This window comes from Schistosoma mansoni (assembly GCF_000237925.1).
Source record: "Schistosoma mansoni, WGS project CABG00000000 data, supercontig 0113, strain Puerto Rico, whole genome shotgun sequence".
Taxonomy (NCBI): Eukaryota; Metazoa; Platyhelminthes; class Trematoda; order Strigeidida; family Schistosomatidae; genus Schistosoma; species Schistosoma mansoni.
Window position 1 is genome coordinate 990,329 of NW_017386033.1, and position 26,094 is coordinate 1,016,422.

The following is a 26,094-nucleotide window of genomic DNA, read 5'->3' on the forward strand; positions in this document are numbered from 1 at the left end:
AGTGAAGAATATATTAACAATTTCTTACCGATTAAAGTAATATATCTAAAAAAATAAAAGTGTACTCTCGAATTAAACAGAATGGGTGTGGGTAGGGTTTTCCCCGCGGATAACTAGCATTTCCAAGGACGTTAACTTCTTAGCACACAGAATGGAGCCAGTGAAAATAAACTTTAAAAGTAGCGCACATTCCGTTGCACTACGGATCTCCAGTTTCAGTAGCAAAGTTTACAAAATTAACTGCCGATAGACTTGTCGTGTGTGATTGGTCTCAAGATTGTGTTCCTTAGACTAGAGTCAGGCTTATAGATTAACAGAACCATCGTTTGTTTCCAGTTCCTCACGAAAATTCGTTCCCACGATGTGGACAGTCAGAAGTACCAATTGGTTGACAAGGAGCTTAGAACCAATCAGTAAGAAACTAAAACCCTAAAGTATGAAGGATAGTTTTGAATTTGTACAAAAGCTTGATAGCCTAAATGCGTCCGAGAAATTCATGATCTCGTTTGATGTCTCATTACTCTTCACAAAGATCCCTTTGGGAGAAACGGCAGATATCACATGTCAATATCCTGAACTTCTGCCTTTACCAATCCACGAATTCAAACAGCTCCTGTTTCTGTGTACCAAAAAAGCATGCAATTTCAATTTAAGAAAGTTGTTGTACAGCCAAATTGATGGAGTAGCCCTTTGGGTTCAATTTCGGCCGACATACTAATGGGAAACCTGGGACAGAGGGAGCTAAAGCACGCAATCGATGGAACTACGGTCTACTGTGATACATTTATCGTCTGCAACAATTATAAGCATCTCATGAACCTACTCAATCTGTTTAACAGAACACATAAGGATATAGATTTTACTATGGAACATGAAGTAGAAGGTAAATTCCATTTCTTAGATATTGAAATCAGACGAACTTCAGACGGCACATTACAGAGACACATTCACCGCAAAAATACATGTGGTAGAGTTTATCTCAACTACAACAGCTTCTGACCCTTTTTGACCACACACACAAAATTTGCTGAAAGGAATGCCTGGAAAATGGAATTGCTCTCATTACAAATTGCCTAAGTGAAAATGCATACCCGGCGACGTCCATCCAGAAACATGCCGAATCCAACCCTCGGGCTAAATACGACACAGCTGAAAAGAAAACCTGCTTCTTATACTTGCGCTCCAAAGAAGATAAAGTCACTAGAACAATTAATCACAGGATAAATTCCGCGTTGAAGGTGATTTACCTATCAACAAACCTGACGACGCTATAGAAAATGAACTGCTAGCTCAAACAAACTAAAATTGACAGATCCTCTTTTCTCAATAGCTCCAACTGCATTTACCAGTTTACATGTACGCGCCAAAGCACATATATTGGAAGGACGGAGAGAAGAGCATTTTTCCAAAGAAATTAGGGCTGCGGAGGGCAAAGGCTCTTAACAGTGCAATAGCTCGGCATTTACTTGACACCGGGCATACCATTGACATTTTTCATGCTTTCAAAATTATTAACAGACAAAGAAATACTGCTTCTCTTCGGTTTGCTGAAGCCATTGAGATAAAAAAAACTCAAACCTGATCTATCTGTTCAAAAAGAGACAGTGATAAACTCTTCAAATCCCGTTCGGTCGTTATGCAACTCATCTTACCAGCTTTTTAAATCCAGGAATCCTGTGCAAACCCTTCATTACCTCTGAAATTATCACAGAATTTATCTTATCTGTCTCTGAACTTCACTCAATTATTACATCATCCGCCCCTCATGTTTTTTTATTCTAACACAGAATGACCTCTGATCTGTTCTTGCATATATATTAGTCATTATCGATAACCCTTGTGATGCCAATTCTTTTCATTCACTTATGTCAATTGTTTCACACTAAATCTTACCTCAATGTAAATTTTAACACGTCGATTGATTGATTCACTCAGTGTTACACTTGAACACGTATATAGTTGTAAGCAGTTGATGAGAAACCACGAAATATAATGAATTCATATTATTCTGCATCCATGTTCGTTCTGGTTTTATTTAAATTCCATAGTTTGCATTAGGAAATGATATTAAACAACCGTTAAGAAGCAAAAAGCACTAGACAGCTATTCTGGATAGGCATAAAGTTTACAACCGAACGACCTTAAGGTGTGAACCATCTTACGCAATCAGTAGACGGTGAAAATAAATAAATGAATCATTATGCTAGGAATCAAGATATGCTTTTAAAACTCTTGCATTACAGTTCATATCAGTTCGCGATGAAAACCCCAACCCTAACTGTTTCAATATTTACTTGGTGAATTTTATCATTCCTCGTTGGTTCAGCTGTATACTGGACGCAAGACCTTCAAGTTTTGCAGAGATTGTTAGTCTCTAGACCACTGATCCAGCAATCCGATGTAACACGTATTTAACTTCAATCAATCAGCGATACTAGTCAACTATCTTCCAATGTCATTGATGGATAATTCCTGGATAGAATACGAATACATCAGACTAAACTAAATAAATATTACTGACAAACTGAAAAAATATAAATAGGTGTCATTTCATGAGCTGTTTATTAATTTTAAGAAATGGCTGAGATATTGAAGCGAATCAAATAGTAAATGTTAACAGATCTAGGTGTAAAATGTTTCCGTTGGATATATCTCTTTCTATTTCTCAAAACTCATGACTACATCTTTTAGTAAAGTTTGATTGTGTTCAACAGTGGAATGAAAGGCGTGTTTTCTTTATTTGCGACTCTTCCTATAGATGAATTCGCATCCCATTTCTATTATCTACACTGAGACTCGAATCCCGTACCTCTCGCTTTAAACGCCCAACACGTTATCCACTGAGCTCAGATAGCCACTACGTTGTATAAGTTGTGTGAATTTTATCGTAATTTTGTATTTTCCCGTTGTTGATGTTAAGGAGTGAAAATGATTAGTCTCTCTTGGTACGTAGGCATCCCGAACGGATCACCTCGATATTGACATACAGTCATTGAAACTTTCAACAACAGTCATGAAGTAACCTGAATAAGCTTGGAAACAACCATCAGACTGATATTATAAGTTCCACTTACACTCTTGGAACTAATAAATCTAGTTAAGAAAGAAGTTAATATTATTCATCTACCTTTTTAATATTAAAAAAATATTTACACTGTATGACAGTCACAATTTCAGGAACAATAAACATCGTAATTATATCGTTATAAAGTTTGCACTGCTTCATCCGGTTTATCGGGTTCACTAAAACCAGTCTTACTTAAGCTAGATTTTTTCCTGGCAGCTTTAAGCTTCAGTTTTGTTTTGAAAGTTTCGCTTGACAAATCAGATGATTCTTTTTTACTATTTCCACTTTGATTTTTGTGATAATCCGTTAAATGTTGTAACTATTACAAGTTGACAGAAATGAACAATAATACAAATATAAGAGCTTTAAAAACAATCATGAAAATAATGATACAATGAAGTGGTTTGAAAAAGTAGAGCATATATCTAATATAACGGATGTTTAAAATATATATCTCGCTCTCAAGTATACTAAAATAATACATTAATATGATAATAATGCCTGTTTGTCCACACTCACCGATCAATCATATTTTAATTTCACTATCACACATATCATTATTCAATCAGAATATATTGATATCATTCAAGTAACAGAGAAGCACCAAAATAATTATTTAATGTCCATGTTTTAATTTTTAGGGAGTGAAGTATATAAATGACCGTGTTATGCATTAAATTCTGAGACTTCCTGAAAAATACTACGGCCGATAAAATAATAGACAAAGATGGAAGTCCGTTAGCCTCGCATAATACAGCAGTAGATACAATTCTAAAAGTATACCAGTTGGTCAAACGCTTTTGTTTATATCCTAGCTTTGAATTATGATTCATCTCACTAGTTTTGCGACGGAATCATCCCAATTACATGAGTACTTATAACCTACCTGAATTCTCTATTATTATTATTTGAACACAAATATTGGTACAACGGGGCACCAGATGTATATGCGCTACACAAAAAATCGTCATTTCATTTAATTGTGTGAGGGCTATGATACTGCCCAGGTGCCCAGACCGAAGCAGATGGTTTTCTTAGGGGGCCACACCTCGAGCCTTCTACCTAAAGGTCTGATCCACAAGGCAGTGGAGCATCGTAAGGAGATGCAATCCCATGGTAGCCGGTGACCAACGATTGGTTCATACGCCATTTGTCCTCTCAGGATCCTGTAGCCCATGTGCACTATTGGTTTAGAATCAGGGTTTTCCAACTCCCTAGGTGGACTTTTCGTGTCCACCGACCCGGTTAAAGCGCCGGACATTCGCTTTTCGTCCTCTTAATTTCGTAAACAACACCCCTGCCATGAGAAGGCAGTGAGTAGGACTTCCTTGATAGAGGCTGGGTACGCGTGGCCGTGTGAGAGAATTTCGAGAGAGGGCGGGCTCTCCCCACTCTCGGCCATACCAGGGCATTTAGGGGCTGAATTCCCTATAGTAGAAAGAGATGAATTCAATCATAAATCTGCTTTTAGCTATAGTTCGATTGTACGTTAAGATTGTCAGTTGGATCTTTCATGGACAACATTAACCAATATGTGCATTGATAATCTGATTTTATAAAAAAAATATTTATTCGATCGGCATTTTGAATCAGAAAAACCTCAGAACATGTCAAATGTTACCATATCATTTGCAGGCAATAAGTTTTATACTGAATACAATAATATATGTTCCATCTCAGTCAACAAAGAATTAGCACACGGTATAATCTACTTTCGATCGTTTCTGGTACATGTATATATCCAAGAAAATGTATCAAGACTACAGAAATTTATCACACAAAGTTTTTAAACTATACGGTTAGGGAGATCCACGTTGTTTGTTATTAAGTTTATCTGACTCCAATTAGATTGTATGATGATGTTAACGGAATATAGAGCCCGGCTACCCTCATATATAATCATCGACTTAATCTGCGCTGATGAATAATGGAATTAAATAAGCCGAATACAAGAATGAATTTTGAATATGTATATTTCATGCACTCATTATTGATTTGAACAGGCGATCAGGGAGACGAAACAAAGAGAGACGAGCAAAGCAGATTAAAGAAGGCAATTGAGCCAACTCGATTTAGTCAAGCGTTAATCAATATTCATAGCCAGACAAAAATAAGCTACAGACGTGATGCGTAGGATAAGAGATGCACACACATACGCTTACACAAAAAGTCAGGATAAATAAGTCAATAAGTGAGAAGGTCAACATGTGGTTTGCGAAGAATGAATAAATTAATTTAACCGGAAGCTAGAATAAACTATGTGGGTTTAACATAGCACATGACGTTACACTATCCCCCACAACTATGGTGTTTGTATGAATTAATTATTCTTTTGTACTTGATGAGGGCCTGATTTCGAATTTTAAATACAATACGTTTATTTGTGCTCACTTAATTCTATTTGGCCTTAATTGAGTTATTTCTAAGACTCCCAGTTCTTATAGCAATTCAAATACATTTAAATATCACAGCGACTCGATATTTATAGTAAGACAGTCACAATGTAGAACTTAGTACGTACGTATATCAGTTCAAGTTGCTATACCACGTTAGCACAGAGATCCAGTTGTCGATTCAAATACCATAGTGGTAGAAGTAGTAAGAATATAAGCATTATGTGAAAGATTATGGTTTGAAGATGTTATTGAAGGAGTATAATACAGTGAAATAAATTTGGCAAGAGAAAAAAGATAGGGACATGAAGAATTCAGAAGATTAGAATTTGGGAGAACACAAAGAGTGGATGCACCTTCGCCATTGCAAACGATTTTGAGCCATGTAATTCAAGGTCTCTAACCATCGGTTGCTATCATCTCATGAATCCCAACCAGGTAGTCTACATCTACCAACATGGCTCAGTCCACTTGTCAGCGACTTTATGGATTTGGTCTGGCCGCCCCTAGCTTTCTTTCAACCTACTCCTACACCATAGAACATCGTACGTCAGGGCAGTCGGTGGTTGGGGATACGTAACACGTCCCAGCCATCTCGACTGACAGAAATAAGCTCAAAATATGTGATGAATGGGGTAAGTGATATACGCACATACCCTCATATAAAAGTAGTCAAGGTTAATGAGCGAATGATTGAAAAGGTCAAAGCGTGACTCAAGATGAATAAATAAATAGGTCTGCCCGTAATTTAGGATAACCCATGTGAGCTTGACATATTACTAAACAATAAAAGTTCAACCGCGAACCATTCAGTATATTGTAGACAGAATTTACAGGAATCACATATGGAAGAGATTGATCAGTTGAATTTCTTAATACCAATAACCGGAAGATAAAAACACAAATATAACTTAGATTTACTTACTATTCTTAAAATAATAATCAGGAAAGAAAACAATATACAACAAAGTACACAACATATCGGCTTTGTTATCATAATTTTAACCTGGAGAAATTTTCTGTTAGATATGTTCTAAAATATTATAAGATTTGAACGTAATTTACTGCGATCGTTTTTCTGCACATTTTATAAGAATCTCTAACATAAAAAATATTATTAACTCATTTACCAAGTACCCGCGTATGAGTTACACACTAACTCTGAAGGCTAATGATACTAACCAGTTGCCCAAGTCAAAGTAGGTGAAGCGGGGACTGAACCTGAGGCTTAGTATTCAAAAGTCGAAACCCTTTGCCACTAAGCCACCGCTTCACACATTATTATTGATCGTATTACCAACATTTCCCTCTGCCTTTTTCAATTTATTATGATACACCAATTTCTACTTATTGTAGGTAACGACAGTCATGTGTTGTAATTGCCATCCATTTCATACATACTCTTAGCTTATTGTAGTTGGAGAGAAGCTATAACATAAAATGAATTCACTTCACTGTATAAATCTTGCTACATACTCTATATTGATGAAATTCTGTTTTCTATTTTGCGATGGGAAGTAGTAGGAATAAAAAAATTAAATCTAAAAGTTGTAAAATTAACACATCGATTTGATTATTAACGAAACATTTTGTTGAAAATGTCATTCAAGATTAATGCCAGTACGAGCTGTGTAAAAATGGACAACACAAAATGAAACTATAATGTCTACTGAACTGTTCAAGTTCACATTCTAAGCAAGTTAAAGGATAATGCTTTTTTGCACTGTTCAAGAAATATTCAACAATAATCGTGATCCAACTAAATAATAACGTGTATACTATAGTAGTCGGCCTGAAAATAATCTTATTTTTTAAGAATTAGTGATAATACCTAGTGGAATAAATCAAAGCATTTACAAATGGATGTCAAGATGGAACCTAGTGATTGAAATATTAATGACTATAACTAATGAGTTGTTGCTCCAATTTCTACTGAGCGATAACAATCTGTACGATTTGCTACCTGGGTAAAGGAAATAGAGTAACAAAGCATTCTCGTTGTCACAATGAAAATGAACAGATAAAACATAAACTGCTTAACATTTATCATCCTATTTGTTCTATACTGTTGTAATGGACTAGAAAATAAAATTAATTCACTAATTACCAGTTGAGGATTTCTTCGGACGAAACAAAAGACATCATCCGCAGTTATGGTTGAACGTTTTGCATGCCGACTGAATGTTTCTAGATCTGTGGCAAGAATTTGATGAAAACGAAAGATCAATTCAGTCATCAAGCAAATTATATCCATATTGACTTCACATTGCTCTTTATTAGATATTTCTTGTGCAATTTTTGTACACCTATAATGCAATTCAGCTTTGTATTCCTAGAAATTAACAAGTAAATTGTTAAATATATAACACGGCATGAGGTAGAAAGATTGGGAAAAGATAATTAAAAGTCAGGCAATGAGGAGCATATGGAAAATCCCAGGTTACATTAAAATTACACAACTTATCAGCACTGGAAGTCACATATTACTCATGTTAATCAATGGATCATTTCATCATAAGATGGTTAAAACACAGAACTTGATTGTTTGGCTTATTTAAAGGCTGGAACACAAGCAGTATCAGACTGGATTAAAGCTTGCTACCAAATGAGTAGAAATAAAGAGAACTCTGGTAAGAGTCCTTCAAAAGGTAGAAACAAATGATAAAGGAAGTAGTAAAAAGAGAATGGTAAAATAATCTACACTGATTTTACTATTATGAAATATTTCACATTCGACCCGTGGAGATGTTTGGTAAATCTTCATTTGCAAGTAAATTTAGTTAGTCTTCATATCTTTTAGATCTTATTCAATTTTTTATTGATTGTAAAACAGTTTATTTAAACTGTAATCTTATTTTCTAGGTGAGAATACACTTCACTGACTGATTATCGAACAACATACTTCGTGCTTTACAACTCATTCTTCGTTCTAAATTATATCTCCGATCATTTGTTAGGCCATAAGTAATTATGTTGCTATTTTTACCACTTGGTTTCTCGATCTAAATTTGACTTGTACTTTATTAACGCAAGCGCCTAAATGTTATGCTTGGAATTACACGTTCGGAGCTGTAAATTCGTGGAGTCTGGACACTTTTACTGAGAATCAACTGAAAACACGCACACAACCATTTAGTATTTGCTTTAACTTAACACTTGTTATAATTCTAAAGTTTGCTTGAACACATTTTCTATCTGGTTTAGCTCGGTTTATCAAAAATTCTGTAGTTAACTAGTGTTCATAATATTTAAAAAATGTATGTACATGACGTAATAATATCCGAAAGTGCTAGATAAGAAAAACTGAAAGTGTTTAATAATTTTAAAGCCAACTCCAACTAGAGCCCCTCTAGGATTACCGCTAGTCCCAAGAGTAGGTGGAGGGTTGAGCGACGAGTTAGCAACTTCACCTTATGAAAGAGAACGTAAAGTGCACATAGTGAAGAGGAGAACACGAACAAAAGGTAGTTTCTGAAAGTGAAATAATAATAATAGTAATATAGGGAGAAACTGTTCAGTTAGTAAAAATATAACCAGAAAGAATCATTTCAGTTAAAAAAGTTACATCCACTTTTATGAAGAGAGTTACAGAAGGGTACCCACTGTCTTTTATCCTGAGCCATGTCCCCCGAATTCGTCCCAACGTTGGACCCAATTAGATCACATCGCTATCAGCCACCGATGGAGGGGCTCGATAGAAGACTGTCGCTCATTCTGGAGCACATGTTTAGACTCAGATCATGCTCTAGTGCGAGCACGTGTCTGTTTGCGTCTTACTGGACGTAGGAAAGACACTGCAGGGAAGCCTCTAAGGGATCTACTTAATGATAAGTAAGCTAAGAACATATTTCAGGAACAACTGGATAAATAGCTAGACAGATATATAAGTTGTGCCACCCCGAGGCAGCGTGGAATGACATCTGAAAAGCTGTGGAGACAGCAGTGATATCCGCTAGTAAGGCAAACCATAAGGTTAGGGAGAAACAATGGATCTCGGCAGCATCTACCGCACTGATAGATGCTTGAAAACTCATCCCACCTGGCTCTGAACATAACGAAGAGCGGAGTCAGCTTAAGCGAAGGCTAATAAGAAGCCTACGCAATGATCATGAGCAGTGGTGGGTAGCGAAAGCAAGAGAGATGGAAAAGGCAGCGGCAATAGGCAACATAAGACAACTATTCAGACTTGTTAAAGAAACCGGTATTAGGAACCCAACTGTCAGCGAAACCATCTCGGAAATAGATAGATATATTATTCATTCTCAATCCAGGAGATTGGATCGATGGGCAGAACACTTTAGGGATCAGTTCAACTGGCCTTCAGCCACACTTCAGTTACCCACGATCCCCAGTCGTCCTGAATGGCAAATTGATGCGAGTCCTCCAACTCTCTACGAGGTTGAAAAAGCTATAGGAAATCTGAAGCGAGGGAGAGCAGCAGGCCCTGACAGGTTTACTCCTGAGATTTTTAAGGATGGTGGTCCAGTACTAGCAACGAGATTGACTGAGGTCTTAGGTAGAATCTGGGAACTGGACGTAATTCCATCTGACTGGTCCCAATCACTGATTGTGCCAGTCTATAAGAAAGGACAAAAGTCCTCCTGTGACAATCACAGAGGGATCAGTTTGACTAATATAGTGTCTAAAATATTAGCTTCAATAATACTTGGACGCCTAACGAAAGCTCGTGAAGAGCAGACTAGAGAAAACCAGGCTGATTTTCGACCTGGACGTGGTTGCATAGACCAGATATTCACTCTACGTCAGGTCCTAGAACATAGACATACATTCAGACATCCCACAATAGTAGTATTTCTCGACCTTAAGGCGGCATTTGACTCTGTTGGTCGTGAGTTTCTGTGGCAGTGTTTGTCACTGAAAGGAGTACCAAAGAAGTACATTAACCTCATAAAGGCTTTCTACTCGAACACAACTGGTCGAGATAAAGCCTATGGCGAACTGTCATCAGGATTGATTACCTTAAATGGTGTTCGTCAGGGCTGTCCACTCTCCCCATTCTTGTTTAACTTTGTCGTTAACATGCTTTTAGAGATAACACTTTCATCGTCTCAATCTCCTGGAGTTGAACTTTTACCGGGAGATTCACTTGTTGACTTAGAATACGCCGATGACATAGTTTTATCTGGTGAAGACGCCGACAAAATGCAGAGTCTTCTGACTACCATAAGCAACAATGCAGGCATGTTCGGGATGCGATTCTCCCCCTCGAAGTGCAAAATTTTACCTAATGATTGGGCTACATCGGCATCTGAACTAATGATAGTGAGTGAAGTAGTTGAGCGTGTTGACCGTTTCACTTATCTTGGGAGTCTCACCAGCCCTTGTGGTCTGGTGTGTGACGAAATCTCAGCACGGATACAGAAGGCTCGTCTAGCTTTCGCCAACTTGCGTCATTTATGGCGTAGGCGAGGTATCCGTCTAGCAACCAAAGGACGGGTTTACTGTGCAGCAGTTCGTTCCGTCCCACTTTATGGCAGTGAAATATGGCCTATAAGAGTAGAGGATATTCGTAGGCTACTAGTTTTCGATCATACGTGTCTTCGAAGCATTGCTCGCGTATCCTGGGACCACCGAGTAAGTAATGCAGATGTTAGGGAACGGGTACTAGGTAAGGATGGCAAATCGGTTGATGAAGTAGTGAAACTTCATCAGTTGAGATGGCTGGGACGTGTTACGTATGCCCAACCACCGACTGCCCTGACGTACGATGTTCTATGGTGTAGGAGTAGGTTGAAAGAAAGCTAGGGGCGGCCAGACCAAATCCATGAAGTCACTGACAAGTGAACTGAGGTAAGATTAGCCCAAACAAGGGCATGATCAGAGTCCAGATGGGTAAACCAAAAAGAGCGGTAGTTTTGTACATAACCACGATAGCAGTAGCTGATCATGTAGTAACAGGCTTGGGTGATGTCAAGGTCAACAAAAAATGTACACTACTAATTATTGAAGATGAACATACATCCCTCCTTAGTGTATATTTTCTGAATATATCTGGTATGGTCAAAAGTACATAAATATATACAAGACATTTGACGCGTGTAGAAAAAGGTTTTTGTGGAATGCAAAATAGAAAGGTACAAAACATTCGTGCAAATCATGAGGACTATTCACCGATAAATACTAACAGAATTGTAACATTCTCCCGCCGACATCGATTTGTCACTATCAAACTGAGTCACTCACGAAAGCAATTAGATATTTAAAAAAAAACGAGACCTATCACATGTGTACCACAGAATTTTATTTTACATCAACAAGCAGAAACCCGTTGTACATTGCAGCGGAGATTCGGAATCAGTTACCAGATAAGACTTCATTCCTCACTACAATATAAAGTGGGAAATAAACAAGGTATTATTCTACATTTATCATCTTTTTTCTTTGATGTTTGATTCTGGTTCTTAGTTTTGACTGATTTGATTTGCTGGTTTATTTCAGCTTTTCTGGTATAGTATTACACCTAATAATATACATTTTTGTTGAGAATTGGAGTAAATTATAAAATGAGTACATAAGTAATCAACATAGAGGCTCAATCTGGTCTCTAGACCAAGAACTCCCCACGCGGCACAGACCAATATCAGACGTATGCAATACTAATAGAAGTTTATGTCTGAGAAGACATTACTGTAGCATCCTACTGGACTACTCTAATGCTTAATTCGTGATCTGTTGACCACTCATATAGGACGAAACTAAAGCCATTAGTTGTAAATATGCAGTCTAGTATTCTACGTTACGATCAGCACTTCAAATTTTACGTCTGAATAGACTATACTACTCCTAGAGTTAGAGGTCAATCACTAACCGTGGCCATCGTACTGTGGTGTCCCGACAAACAAACAACCATGTTTTATGCAGGTGGATGAAAATAAGTAAAACTAGGTAATAATAATGATAAGTAATGGCTTAACAAATAAGTACAGATTTGCCCAGCAGTTTCCGGTTTTACTTGTGCAGAATTGAGTTGCTATTCAGTTTCTTAAGTTGGGATGGGTGGGACGAGGCTTGAGAATAAAAACTTGGTAACCAAACTCCAGACTATCGAACTACAGCAGCATAACTAAACACTAAAACTTTTCTACAACCCAATACAACAGTTCAGTTGTAGAACAAAATGTGATCGGAACTGAATTTGAGTATCTTGATTTAATTTGAATGAATGCAGAACAAGAGTTGTGACAGGACTATCCAACTTTGTTTCTAGGGAACACTTAGGACTTCAGAGAGAGAAAGTACGTACCAAATTCATGATTATTAACAGAACCCTAATCAGAAAGAATTTCTTATGAATACCGAGCAAGTAGATAATGTCTACAGACTCGTTAGATTATCCTAGCCAACCATAATCAACACAAAACTATGATTACCTAATTACACCAGCACAACGAGGTGGCATTAACAAGGGTGATACCATGAATCAAAATATTGTCTATGAGTGAGAAAGACTAGACACTGACGAATACTGTTCGGAAAGAGGTAGATACTAGAAATAGGAAGTCTGGAATAATATTGAACCCCAAGGTTCAAAGGAAGGCAAACATCTACATCTGCATCAGTGATCGATTCGCACCCCACTCAACATCTCCAACCACTGATAGCATGGACTACAACTAAGTAATCCAAATCTATCAACACAGCAACCCAAAAGTCAACGACTTTACGCACCGGTACTACTTCTTAGTTTAGTAGCCCCTAGTTTCCTTCTAGCTTATTTCAACTCCAACCAAAATTGCATGTCGAGGCAGGCTTTGGTTGGAAATAAGTAATATATGTCCCATCCACTTCAAATGATGAAGACCCGCCAACTCCCCAAACACAGAATCGCTCCCTCGATTGTCCCACGGTACGATAGTGATTTCTCGAAGATTCCTACGACCAAAAAACCTGCGACTTACGTCTCCCAATGTCATAAGCCATATCCCATAGTGAACTAGAGAAGAATACTAAGTGGCATGGTCACCATTTCGTTGGGCGACAAATAACTTGTCTACACCACAAGTGAGGCAAGTTGGCAGAAAGAAACCAAGCTTTCTAAATTCGTGTGGAGATTTCATCATACACCAATACATCAGGACTCGTAAAACTACTTCACTTCCAATGATTAGTCTAGACACTGATACAGACCATCCAAAAATGTAAACCGATATGGGAAGTGGCCATATTCAAACAATCCAACACTAAAAATATCCTGGTATCAATTTATTAACAGGAAATAGATTAAGGGTATTCTAATAACTACCAGTACAGTCGAAAATATATCCAAACAGTGATTACATAATATGTACACACCAAACATGTTAGAAAATATTATTCTGAAAATAATTTATTTGTTTGATTATTTGCAGATAATAATATATATTAGGAATAATAAAGAGAAACCAAATGATCAAGTATTATGCATTTGCAGTTTTATTGTCTAAAATTACTGATTCGTATAACATCAAATTTAGAATACTGTTGGTTAACCCGTTATTCCATTGCGATAATTTTTGTGTAGCTGTGGCTGAATTTGCATAACACAATTCAATAACATATTTATGGCGTCTTCTTTATGAAGATTCACAGAGGCAGTTTGAGTATTGATTATTTCTTGGGTTAGCTTTTGAATCTGCGACTCAATTTCTGATCGACGACCAAGTACCTAGTAAAAATCTTAAAATATAGTTTAAACCCGTAGGACAATTTACTATTAAAATACATATCATCTGTCTAAGTAACTCCACCTGTAGCTCTACTAAGGCTACTACCAATGCTAAGCCCACAACAAAGGAGGAGGGTTGGGTAAGGGGTCGACAACCCCATCCCGTAGGAAAAAACCATGCTTAAAAAACGCTAACTAGAATAAACAATTTAGACCATTTAAACTCTTCCCCGGGAATTGAAGGAACAATTATGACGTCTCAGAATGAAAACCGAGATTCTTCGGAAGTCACGAGGCCGATGCCCCTTCTAACAACCACGGCAACACTTTTTATAGGTACATAGGACGTCCGGACAATGTGGAAGACCGGGAGGACCAGTTAAAAAGCAACGGCGGTTCTCGGAATCAGCGAAACCCGTCGGACCCACGCTGGATAGCAAAGATTAGATACTAGAGAGATGCTGTTGTACTCCGGTCACGAAGAGGAAAATGTTACACATACTCAGGGATTTGCTCTGATGCTGTCCACATGGATCTAGAATCACCAAAGCACCCTTCAAAACAAAGGAGGGGATCACAATGTTATCCAGTGTTATGCACCCACTAATGATAGCAATGAAGACGATAAAAATCAGTTTTACGAGAGGCTGAAGTCGATCGTAGCGAAGTATTCAGGGAACGACCTGACCATCCTGAGGAGAGACCTAAACGGCACGGTCAGAATGGACAACACTGAGTATCAAGATATCATGGGACGACATGGACTGACTGGGAGGAAGGTGACAGATTTGCAAATTTATGTGCGCTCAACTAGACTATTTACTCTCCCCTTTTCTCTTTCTCCTGGAGGTTGGCTGGATTATGAAGACCTCGACATCTGCGAGGAAGTACGGAATACAATGGACAGCATGAATGCAGATAGACTATTTGGACTTCACAAATGACTTAGCTCTCCCGTCACATACAAACCAACGAATACTGGTGAAGACAGTCAGTGTAGTAGCAGCCCATGCATTGGTAGGCCTCAGCACACACAAGGGAAAAACCAAGATCTTCAAATACAACACAGAGAACACTAACACAATCACACTTGATGAAGAAACTCTGGAAGGGGTGGAAACATTCACGTATCTGGGTAACATCATTGATGAACAAGGAAGGTTCTGATGCAGATGTAAAGGCGAGAATTGGCAAAGCAAGGGGCGCATTCCATCAGTTGAAGAACAAATGGAACTCAAAATAACTGTCAAGCAATATCTAAATCACAGTCTTCAATACGAACGTCAAGACGCTGGACGTGGATGAAACATATTGCGGAAATCACCAAACTGCATCACGAAGTAAGCACTAACATGAAATTCTGACGAGAAGCGGAAAAGAGGAAGACCAAAGAACACACTGTGTCGGTAATTGAAAACAGGTATCAAAAGGATGGGTAGCAACTGGGAAGGATTGTCCAGGACAGGATTCAATGGAGAGTCCTGGTGGGCAGCCTATACTCCTTCACGAAGGGTAACAGGCGTAAGTATCTATTTAAGTTAGCATTACGGAATGAACAGAAAATCACATACACAGACAACTCACTTTGCCCTCACAAATTTTAAAGTGATGCTCACGCTCAGCTCGTTCAGCTTCGATTTCTGCCTGAGCCTCGGCTTTAGCTTCCTTTAATCGTTTAGCTTTACCTGAGATAGTAAAAGAATACATTGATTATCGTGTGGTAGAAAACTCATTTTCACTGCTGTAGTATATGGAAATCCGACCTCAGTAAAGAGAAATTCATGAAATTATTCGAAATGCAACGCTTTAACAACAGAATACAGTTGAAACAATTACACTTGGATTTATCCACCTTATGTCAACGAAAATGTATTGAACATGAGTTCCGAAAAAATGTTCCACATGCCAACAAACCAATAATGTGAAGATATAAAAAGTTGTGCATAAAACAATGTATAATCAGAATGGCAGGAGCAAACAAATAAGAAACAGTAGTTTCTTTCTTAGATCTTAAAATGTTCCAATACAAGACTATACTAGTCATATGATTACCCGAAACACAACCCAGTGACAAAGGAAGTAACTGATGTTTGATCCAGGATATTAGAGATTTCAAACAGGAACATAGTATCAAACATCCGACTTTTCATAGTCAAATAAGCATTACAATGTAGCTCGCATCCGAAGAGTAATTTTGAAGAACAGTAAAGTATTAAGAAACTCGGTGGCTTTGCTGATAGAGCAATCGTTTTTTAACTGGCAAGTCAGGTTCGAACTTTGCTCCATGTGCATCTGAGTAGACGAGTAGTGTCACTACCCCTAAACTCAAGTGTGATTCGAAGCTGAGGACATCAAATTATATCTAGTTCATAATAGTCACTTCCCATCTTAATTTAGAAATCCAAAAACTATGTGGCTGAGATAGTGGGAAAATGTTGCGTTAACCAATTCCTTAAGTGACTATTACCGGAAATAAGAATTGTTGCTATCTGAAAACAATTATCACGAAACCATCGATATGTCTTGAATAGGCTCACCAAAAGATAGATTCATTGGAGCAACGGTTAAAATTTACAATGGTACTCCTATATACTAGGTTAAGTATCTAAATCTTGCTCCATTTACTAAGTTTTGAGGGTTTAAGTGCTGGTTCTTACCAGATAAGTTAGAACTCAAAGACCAATGCCAGAACTTTTGCTACTATTATTGCCAACAGCCACCGTTAATAGTTGCCTTCTGCCACAATACTGCTGAATGAAGCTACAACTAAAAACTGACATCAAAAATATGCGAATAAGCCACTACTACTTTGCATAATATATCTTCTGGATGAAACCTAGCAGTACTGTCTAACCATTAATGCTTTGATCCTTAAAGCTTGATTTTAGGATGGTATATAATGAATAAAACTCCGGCTTTCAAGTTACTATGTTGTGGATCCTTAAAATTGGCGGTATAATTGACAACCTATCCCACTGGTCACACTGAAAAAACTCCATTAATGTTATTTCAAAGTTTTGAGTACGTAACCCAGTTGCTGCTGAGTTAGTGTATATATTAACATCTTTAGAGTTCATATATTCTAAAAAGGTCACCTGACTAGTGAAACCAATACGCATTTGATCTACAGAACCTTAAGTAGCGCAACAAAAGCGGTGAGCAAGTAATCAACTGGGTAAAACCTCCAGAAAGGGTCCTTAGTGGTCGATGGGATATAGGCTTTCGTGCCTTGAAGCAATGGATCCCCGGCACTGACAGTACTTTCATGACAGAAACTTAAAGTGATATTATAAAATTAACTTACGCCTTTTCGCTTCATTTACTTTCTCACTAGCACTCTTTTCGGCTTGCAAAAGGAGTTGAATACCATCATTCCTTGAAGCCATTGATGATAATAAACCTTGAGATTTATCTTCTACTTATGAAGAAACACATTTAAACAATTACTCCAGGGACTGAGTCTGAAGGTAAGAAGACATGAACTAGTTCTTGCGTTATATATATATATATATATATATATAGGGAGAGAGAGAGAGAGACTCAACTTTTCAGAAACATGACTTACGAAGAACGTCTAGCAGAGTATTGAAGTATGGATTTCCAGTTGTCGGTAGCCCAAACAACCAATATTTAGGCCTATTAATTCTGAAAAAATCTCTTTTTACACTTTAGAATTCACAAGATTATTTTGATTCCCAGTAGTCGAACAGGCGTTAGGAAAAGAAGTAATCCAGGGAATGTTTTTCATGTTCAACTCCGTTTTCAATAAAGCTTTTTCTAAACATGTGCTTACTTTTTCATTTGAGAAAGCCTGTGTGATTTTAAACGCATTTGCAATTACGTACATCTACCTTATTAAGAAAGCATCACATGTTCTTCCTTTTGTAGCTCTTTTCAAATGACACTGGCACCTGACAATTGCAATCAAAATATAACGATTGATGTACTGGCATCTGCCAACTACTCATGACGTTGTACAACAATACGCCTTTTGTTTTCAATAAATGTTCTGAATATATACCATATTTTACGTACATTTCACTATTCGTGTGGTGTGTTGTGGGAATGACGAAGAACACAGATGTTTGGGGTAATGACCTAGGTGTTTTAAGAGTGGATGCAAAATTACATGAATCGGTGTGTATATAGGTGAAAAGTAGATAATTCGGCGTATATTTAGGCCAAAAATAGACAGTTGTGCGGCATTTGAAACGCAGTGCTATATAATGGGTAAAATCAGCATTATTTACCCCAGATAGGCGAAAAAGCAGACATTTCGGCGCATTTCCCCATCATTTTCCCTTTACTTCCAAAGCATTTTCCTCTTTATTTCCTCTTTATTGGTAGTTTGGGAGTATAGTAATATTGAAAAAGTTCCCGTTACAGAGAATTCTAGCCGTTCATAAATCCACAAAAAAGACAGTTCTGTGATTCCTAGGCATCGAAGTTGCGGTCATTACTTTTATTTGCACACACTGTAGTTGGAAGTACTCGATCATGCATCTACACCAGATCAACATGCAACAGTAAATAAATCTACAAGTCTTTAACATTTGATGTTAACCGCATTAGTTTTAATGGATTCACCTAGCTGAAGGCGCTCGGTAATGCATCCGCACCAGATCACGAGTAGGAACGCCGTGCATCACTTCTCCTACAACAGCTAGCCAGTTTAGATCTGTCACTTCTCGATACATCGATAGCTTATGAAATATATCTTCGAGACTTTTCGCTTCTGACTTCTGATTTCACTGAGTTGGGACGTTTCGATTATAGGTGTTACTAGTTGAGGTGCTGTCAAACTCCGAATACTTGTGACAAATTTAACCATAGGGTATCCCATGCTAACTTCCCTCTCACTAACTAGTCTGTTTATATCACACACTCCTGAACATATTCGCTACCTTTTAAATCTATCCTCGAACTCCAACATTCCTAACTTCTGATTTAACTGGGTTTGCGACCGTCTGTTATAAAGGTATTACGGACAGCAGAATCATCAAACCCTGAATATCCGTGACGTCTTTGTGATGGTTATGATGATCACCTTACAACGAAACATTACTCCCATTAATTTTATTGAACTTACTTGAATGCAGCTCAAAGATCCAGCATCCGACTCTGTCTTTTCTGTTGTTGTATTTATTCTACCTCTACCTTTAGTCCTCAGCAAATCCTTTCTCTTCAAAATTTTACCTTACAAAATATACAGTGTAACAAGCACGCACAGCATATCCTTAGTCACTTTCAAGTACCTGTTGGGTGGCTTTTCGACATTTCTCGGCTTAATAGGCATAGGACTCATGGCAATTACCATGCCCCAGGTTTCCGAAGTTTATAGGGACCCGACCACGAAATTTTCTATGTTTAATAACCTTGGTACCAACAGTAAGAAACCTATGTCATTTGATTCTGAAACCAAAATGCCTCTGTTGAACAATTTTCCATTCTTAATCATTCATGAAGTGTATATACATCCAAACACCCAACCACTTGTATGTTTATTTAGATAGAGTGAAATAGAACACAACCCCTAGTATATTACACCTGGGACAAACATTCACCCTAGGCAACCTACCTAACTGCATTCATGAAGAACTACTGCGATGTTTGTATGAACTAATGATTCCTTTGTACATGATGACTGCCTGATTTCGAATTCCACATACATTGTAATCATTTGTGCTCGCCTAGTTCTTCTTGGTCTAAATTTTGGGATTCCCAGTTCGCACAATAATTCGAATACTTATAATCGTCACGACCACACTTGGATTACTCTGATATGGGACAGATGGTCATAATTGGAGAAAAGCGCTACACTAATGTAGCCGAAGTGAGTAGGGTGTCTAGAATAAAAAATTTCTTTTGGATCCCTAACGTGTCAATAAGGTTAGGACAAAATTAAAAATATGAGGGCAACGAAATAGATTATTGTCATATCGCTTTGCAGTTCCATGTGATATTTGATTGACTCAAACCTGAGAAGTTAATCTACAAAGGTTTTACGATAGTGACAAATGTAATGGTCTTATCACACCTCCAAGTAATTTGTGTTTTATATTTTCTTCAGTGATATTCGCCACATTTGTTTTGTAGTTACTCGCTATTCCGATCTATGGCACAGGATCGAGATTCTGATGTCTCACGGTCTCCGAGTTGGATGAACTAGTTGTGAAACTTTCCCTTCTCTTCAGGAAAACATCATAAGTAGAAACTTCAAGCGGAGGTGTGTCATTGGAATTTCTACACAAACGGCGAACAGATTGTTTTGACTGCCTGAAATTTGGTTAACTTTTCAATCCATTCCTGTATTGTTTGCTTGAATATTCCCATTGATGTTCAGAACAGCAATTGAGAAGTCTCTTACTGACAAACGTGCATCCTGTGATGATGGCTTTGATATTTCATAAGCTAGTAGCCATCTTAACTCAGCAGCTAAGTAGATAACGCGGTGGCCTTTGAGACGAACGATATTGGATATAGGTCCCACAGTGAACATCAACTCTGGGGTGCAGGCAGATCTGGCTGACGAGTTCTAAACAGGATGAAACGCCCTCTCTGGATTCCACTGCTAGCCGACATCCATCTTTGCTGATATTGGTTGATTATTAACCATAGCTGTGAGTCCGTTGTTTGCATGCTTACCTCAAATGCTTTCCCCACTCATCTGAACTCCGATTATGCAGTTGCTAATCCTTTTCCCTACTGACCTTTAGATATGGTACACTTTGTAGTGTAGTGTATTCTGTGGAAATATGTAACATGGTGACTGAATAACCTTGAAATTAAACTGGCGATGATATATACGCTTTAGACTAAAACGCTGCTAAGCTTTTAACCTTTGTTTTTATCTGCTACCAAGTTGCTAGTAAATGTTGAAAATATGGGAATACACCTTTACGTAGACGAAGGAACCAAAAATAATAAAATTCAATTTGAGAGTAAAAATAATGGCTAGTTTACACGCAAAGTGTATAGCGAGGAATTTTCACAAACAAGCACACATATACATACAAACTCATACCAAAGGCTGTCATATCAGTCCCTGAAAACCCTTAGTGTAAGACAGGAGTTCTCTTAGTACCTTCTGTAGCAGTTTGTCTTAACTTAGTTATCGATGACTAAGAAGTGAGTAAGATTTGCAGTATGACATCAACTCATCTTACTTAAGTCAACGTACCGGCAACTAGCGAGACCACCTAAGAGGACAAATTGTACCAAACAATAAAGGGCTAAGAGCTTACCAATACGCTACAGAAACTTATGGTAACGATAAGAAAGCCAACCAATGTGACATTGGTTGCTAATCAATATCCAGATAGTGTACGACAAAAAAAGAAATCCGGTGCTCAACATGTTTCATGGTCGCACAAATATTCATTTTACGGCTGTATTCTAAGGTGAAGTCCCTACTTTCTTAATCAGATCTCTGTGCTCTATCACAAACCCGCAGATCATAGTTTTTAAATGGTAGGAATCGTTTATTTCCCTGCCACAACGTGTGAGCTTATGCCTATGCCTAAAAAGTTCTTTAAGTAGCCCTAACACTATGGCAATCAGTGCAACCCATTTATTTGCCAGTCACTCTGCAAAGTAGAATATCAAGCTCTGGAGTCCATTACAAACGATACGCAAGCTCAGTTAAAGTTGTATAGTTTTATTCGTTGCAGTTCAGCCGTTAACTTAACACAATCCTCATGCCTAAATGAATCCTTCAGTCATTTGTACTTTCTTTTCTACAGACATTATTAGGGCGCGCATGACATGGCTGAATTTTCCGAATTATCTTGATACAGACACTATCAAACCCGTAAACATGATCAGGTGCTTCATGAATATTCTGTGGTCTTCATCCATTTATATGAGGTTTAGCGAAATCCGAAATGGAACCGCATGTATCGAAATGCAAGTTCCGTTCCGTGCCTCTATAATCCTCACTAATTTAACTACTATCGATTTATATTCAGACAGCACCACAGTGTTCTATTCAAACATCCTAATGTCTTAATTAAATGAAGTTGGTAATCACTGGCAATATAACCGGTACTGTACAGATGACTCTCTACACATCAAAATGAATCATATTTGATCCTAAGATTGACTTCTAGACAGTGTGAATCATCAATATTCACCGTTGTGGAAGCTATCATGTTACCATGATGGACTCTAAATTGTTTGACAAGCATCAAATTAATACCTCGTTTGCTAACATCAATAACCCCTAAACGAGCGATGACGCCACACATATTGATTCATGTAATTAAATATGACTTCATTAGATCACTCCTCATCTGGACAGGACAGAACTCGATTGTCTTCACCACCAGGTCACAAATCTAAATTTTACCATCATTTTTAGGACACCTACACCCGCACATAATAAAGACTAGTACGTTTGAATTCACAGACTCCGAGGCCGTTGAATGTATGACTCAAAATTTAATGATATCAAGACCAAGTAAATTATGCAGTCGAATTAACGTCTACTAACTATAATTGCAAGTTTGCCGAAATGTTCTTCTCTACAATTATTGAAACAAATTCATCACAGACCTTCGCTATTACGGTTTTCTTGGGTCCAAGTTCGGAGAAATAACTGAGGAGCAAAGATGAAGCCAAAGGCTCAGGGTAGAACTTATGAACAGTAAAGTCAAGGCTTGCGTAAAGTAAGTATACCAGAAGCCAGTCAAAAGGGGTGATATTTACAATGAAAGTTTACGGTAAGTTTATTGTAATAAGGTTCTCCACAACAAAGTGATAAACTCTGTAATCGAACGTTCTTTGCAGACATCATTTAATGATTTGCCGGCTCCAATAAGTGGAACAATGGTTCCAGAATGAACCTTGTTATGATACAACGATTCGCTAAGACCCTATTTCTTCGCTTAATTTGTCATGTAAATGGCTTACAGAACAATCACATTATCACAGCATAAAAAGTCAGCAACATTTCCACGCTCAGATATTGTCAGACCTTCAGCAAAACTACAAACGTTGTAATTTTTTTATTCAATAAGTATATGACATTTAAAAAGTACTCTGAAATATCTATGATAAAACAGGACAGCAACATAGGTAAAACATTTTGCTTACGGATGGTTACAGGCTAAATCAGTGACGCGCTCTAAAAAGTTCAATAAATCTTGCAAATGGTATTACGTGGTTGTGGAGTAGCAAAACTCCCGTATTAGAATGCCAAGGAATTCACAATGAGAGACCACTTACAGAGTTTGCCAGGCATTTGCCGGTAGAAGTCAGGTAGATCATCTATAAACTCTTAATAGTATTGATAGCTTGGAATGTTTCCATGTCTGAAAATTGGGAAATGTTCAGACAACTGACAGTCTCAAAAAACATAAAAATATCAAGATGCAAACCTATCGGTCAGATGTGTTAAAGTTAATGTACAATGCAAAAGATAGAGTGAACAATAGCCGTAACGGAAAGAATACATTGAAAATCCGCTTCTAAAGTTTTACTGGGCAGCATTTTTTCTCTCCCTGCTTTGTACTTCAAATTGCTCGGGCCTCTTGTAACCACTTTTTACGTTACTCTTCGGACTTCTATGATTCGGCCTTGGTTTTAAATGTAGTTTCATTGCTTATTTCTATGCTTCTTTTTAGCAGGCCATCGAAAACAAAGTCGTATTTGACCAAACTGAGGGTCACCACGTGGCTCAGTTGATAATTGTTAGCGTCTGACTGTCTTCTGTGAAAGGTCGCTCGAATACTTGTAGATAGGTATTTAACTTTGTATCTTTGGAAATACTCCTATAAATCCCCAGGAACCGAACACTTATTTATCGATTATTTCTTTTGTTACTAAGCACATTATTTTGTGCGAGAGATACTTTTGTTTGTATAGCACAGGTTATGCCGTTTGAGATATCTCGTACTTTCAATGCAATTTGTTTTCTTTCCTAACCTTGAACCGATTAAATTTAGTCCAGGGTTTGTCTTGACAAAATTTGATATGAGTTACTGAAAAATGCCTCGTGTGTTTTTCAGAAGAAGATAGTTTAATCTAAGCGGATGAACTATGGTCCTTTAGCAATGCATCCAGAACAAATACTGAAATTTTAATCGTCACAAGTCCATTGAAGCTTCGAAACATTATTTATGGGATCACAGTTTAGAACACGACTGACATGGTCTTTTTAAGATAGTTCACTGCAGTTAGGTTATATGGTAATGGTAATGAGGACAGCTGAGTGGACTCAAACTGGTACCGAATTTAAGTTTCTCGGCCTGGAACAGCATACTTTCTCAAAGTCGTATTCAGTACTATTAAGCTGTCAAACGTACCGTATTTCGACGACAGTTTACCGAAAGTAACGTCTGTTTGATAGAACATATGACAGATCTAAGTGAAATCAAGTGCAAAATGTTATAAATTATCAAAAACATGGTAGATCTGTAACAGCTCAGGTTGGTTGGTTAAGAGTTGACCCCAAACAACCAAGCATATGCTAAAACAGTATTGTTCAAGTATTCATTCACTTCCTTACCTTTTGTAAGCGTTATATTCCCTACTATCTTATATGGAATGTTGAGAGCCTTTGTTTGTCTGAACAGATAATCCCACGCTCCACTGTGACTGCGCGAAGATCGAAATAAAGACCTATTCACTACTTCTCTGGTTTCTTCTATCAATAGCACGAGGGTTACCTATAGGCACGAAAGATCATCAATTGAAAGTTTGAAAATCGCTCAGGTTACTTTTGAATTTTAAATGATGGATCAGATTGAAAGTATTTTTTCGTATGATATGACATAAATCCAGAAGAAAGCGAACCACACACGAGCCATTACTGAGTGGATTTTTGTATTTGCATCCCACTTCAGAACGACTCGCCGAAAGTCTAAAGAGAACGGCTTGTTCTGATTCACAAACTGGCATGCCCCATGCAACTCGTTATTGAGTAAGAATGAATTGTAGTTGTCATTATCTAAACCAAATACACGTCATTGACCTCATGATCAACTTAAAATGAAAAAAAGGCTCTAAAAGCTTCATAATTCCAACTCACAGTAAGTTTCTGGCATATTGTTTTCTACCGTTCGACACTGGATCTTGATGATTGAAGATTAGGTAAGTAATAGTCGCGAGAAACGGTATCACAGGACAGTCTTCAGTGTAAAACAAGGTAAAACGTATAACATGGAAACGAGGTGAGTAATCATAAATCGATAGCTATGCGATACTTTGTTTCTTCCGGTTCACGCCTATGTATATTTACGCTGATTAAGCGGTATGCTTTGTTAGTGGTTGACATTTTATCAAACATACTACACTGGAGAGTCCAAGCGCCAATAAAGCTTTTTAACGAACTATAACAGTCAATCACAAGCATGGCTAATTTGTTACCTCCGTCGATTAGGCCAGTGATCTGAATTCTAATCTCTATTGATACTACAATAATGTAGCGCATGCAGACACAATAAAGGAATAACTAGTGAAGTAAAATTTCGTGTCGGGCAGGTGAGACAGTAATCAAGAAATTCAACGACTTCCAAGAGCTGACCACACCTTGGTAACTATAAACAATACGATATATATATTATTATTATTATTATTATAATGACCGAGAAGGAACCACAGCGGAAAATATATGCTCAGATGTAGAATACAATAGATGAAACCATGCATATCAATAAATGTAATGGAACAGTCACAGGGGAAGCATTAATAGATTTTCTCACATTTTCTAGCATTAACATAAAAGTGGACTATACTACTTTCATGATTTACCTCCTGACCTAACATTCCTCCGGAAAACAACAAATTTGTAGTAGTGTTGGTTACTAACAACAAGATCTTTGCAGCTGAACACACAATGACTGAGAAGAGAAGCATTAGCCGCCTAACACTTGTAGAGGGTCAGAAAAGGTTTGTCGGTGAATACTTGATCGTAACTTCATGGCTCGGCCAAGCAGACTTTGTCACCATCTGCCATCCATTGGTCTTTA

The 26,094-nt window shown here is 37.7% G+C and overlaps 2 protein-coding genes across 2 annotated transcripts; both read right to left on the reverse strand.

Moving 5' to 3' along the window:
• Positions 1-3,203: 3,203 nt before the first annotated feature.
• On the reverse strand, positions 3,204-11,633 carry Smp_054230 (hypothetical protein; the record flags this gene model as incomplete). The annotated part of the gene is made up of 3 exons (XM_018790430.1): positions 3,204-3,386; positions 7,568-7,792; positions 11,607-11,633. 3 exons carry the CDS (start codon positions 11,631-11,633, stop codon positions 3,204-3,206), a joined length of 435 nt encoding a protein of 144 aa, XP_018646339.1.
• Positions 11,634-13,790: 2,157 nt separating this feature from the next.
• Positions 13,791-17,511, reverse strand: Smp_054220 (vacuolar ATP synthase subunit g,putative; the record flags this gene model as incomplete). Its single annotated transcript, XM_018790431.1, has 3 exons — positions 13,791-14,125; positions 15,710-15,810; positions 17,430-17,511. The coding sequence occupies 3 exons, from the start codon at positions 17,509-17,511 to the stop codon at positions 13,946-13,948; spliced, it is 363 nt and encodes a 120-aa protein (XP_018646340.1). The 3' UTR covers positions 13,791-13,945.
• Positions 17,512-26,094: the final 8,583 nt, after the last annotated feature.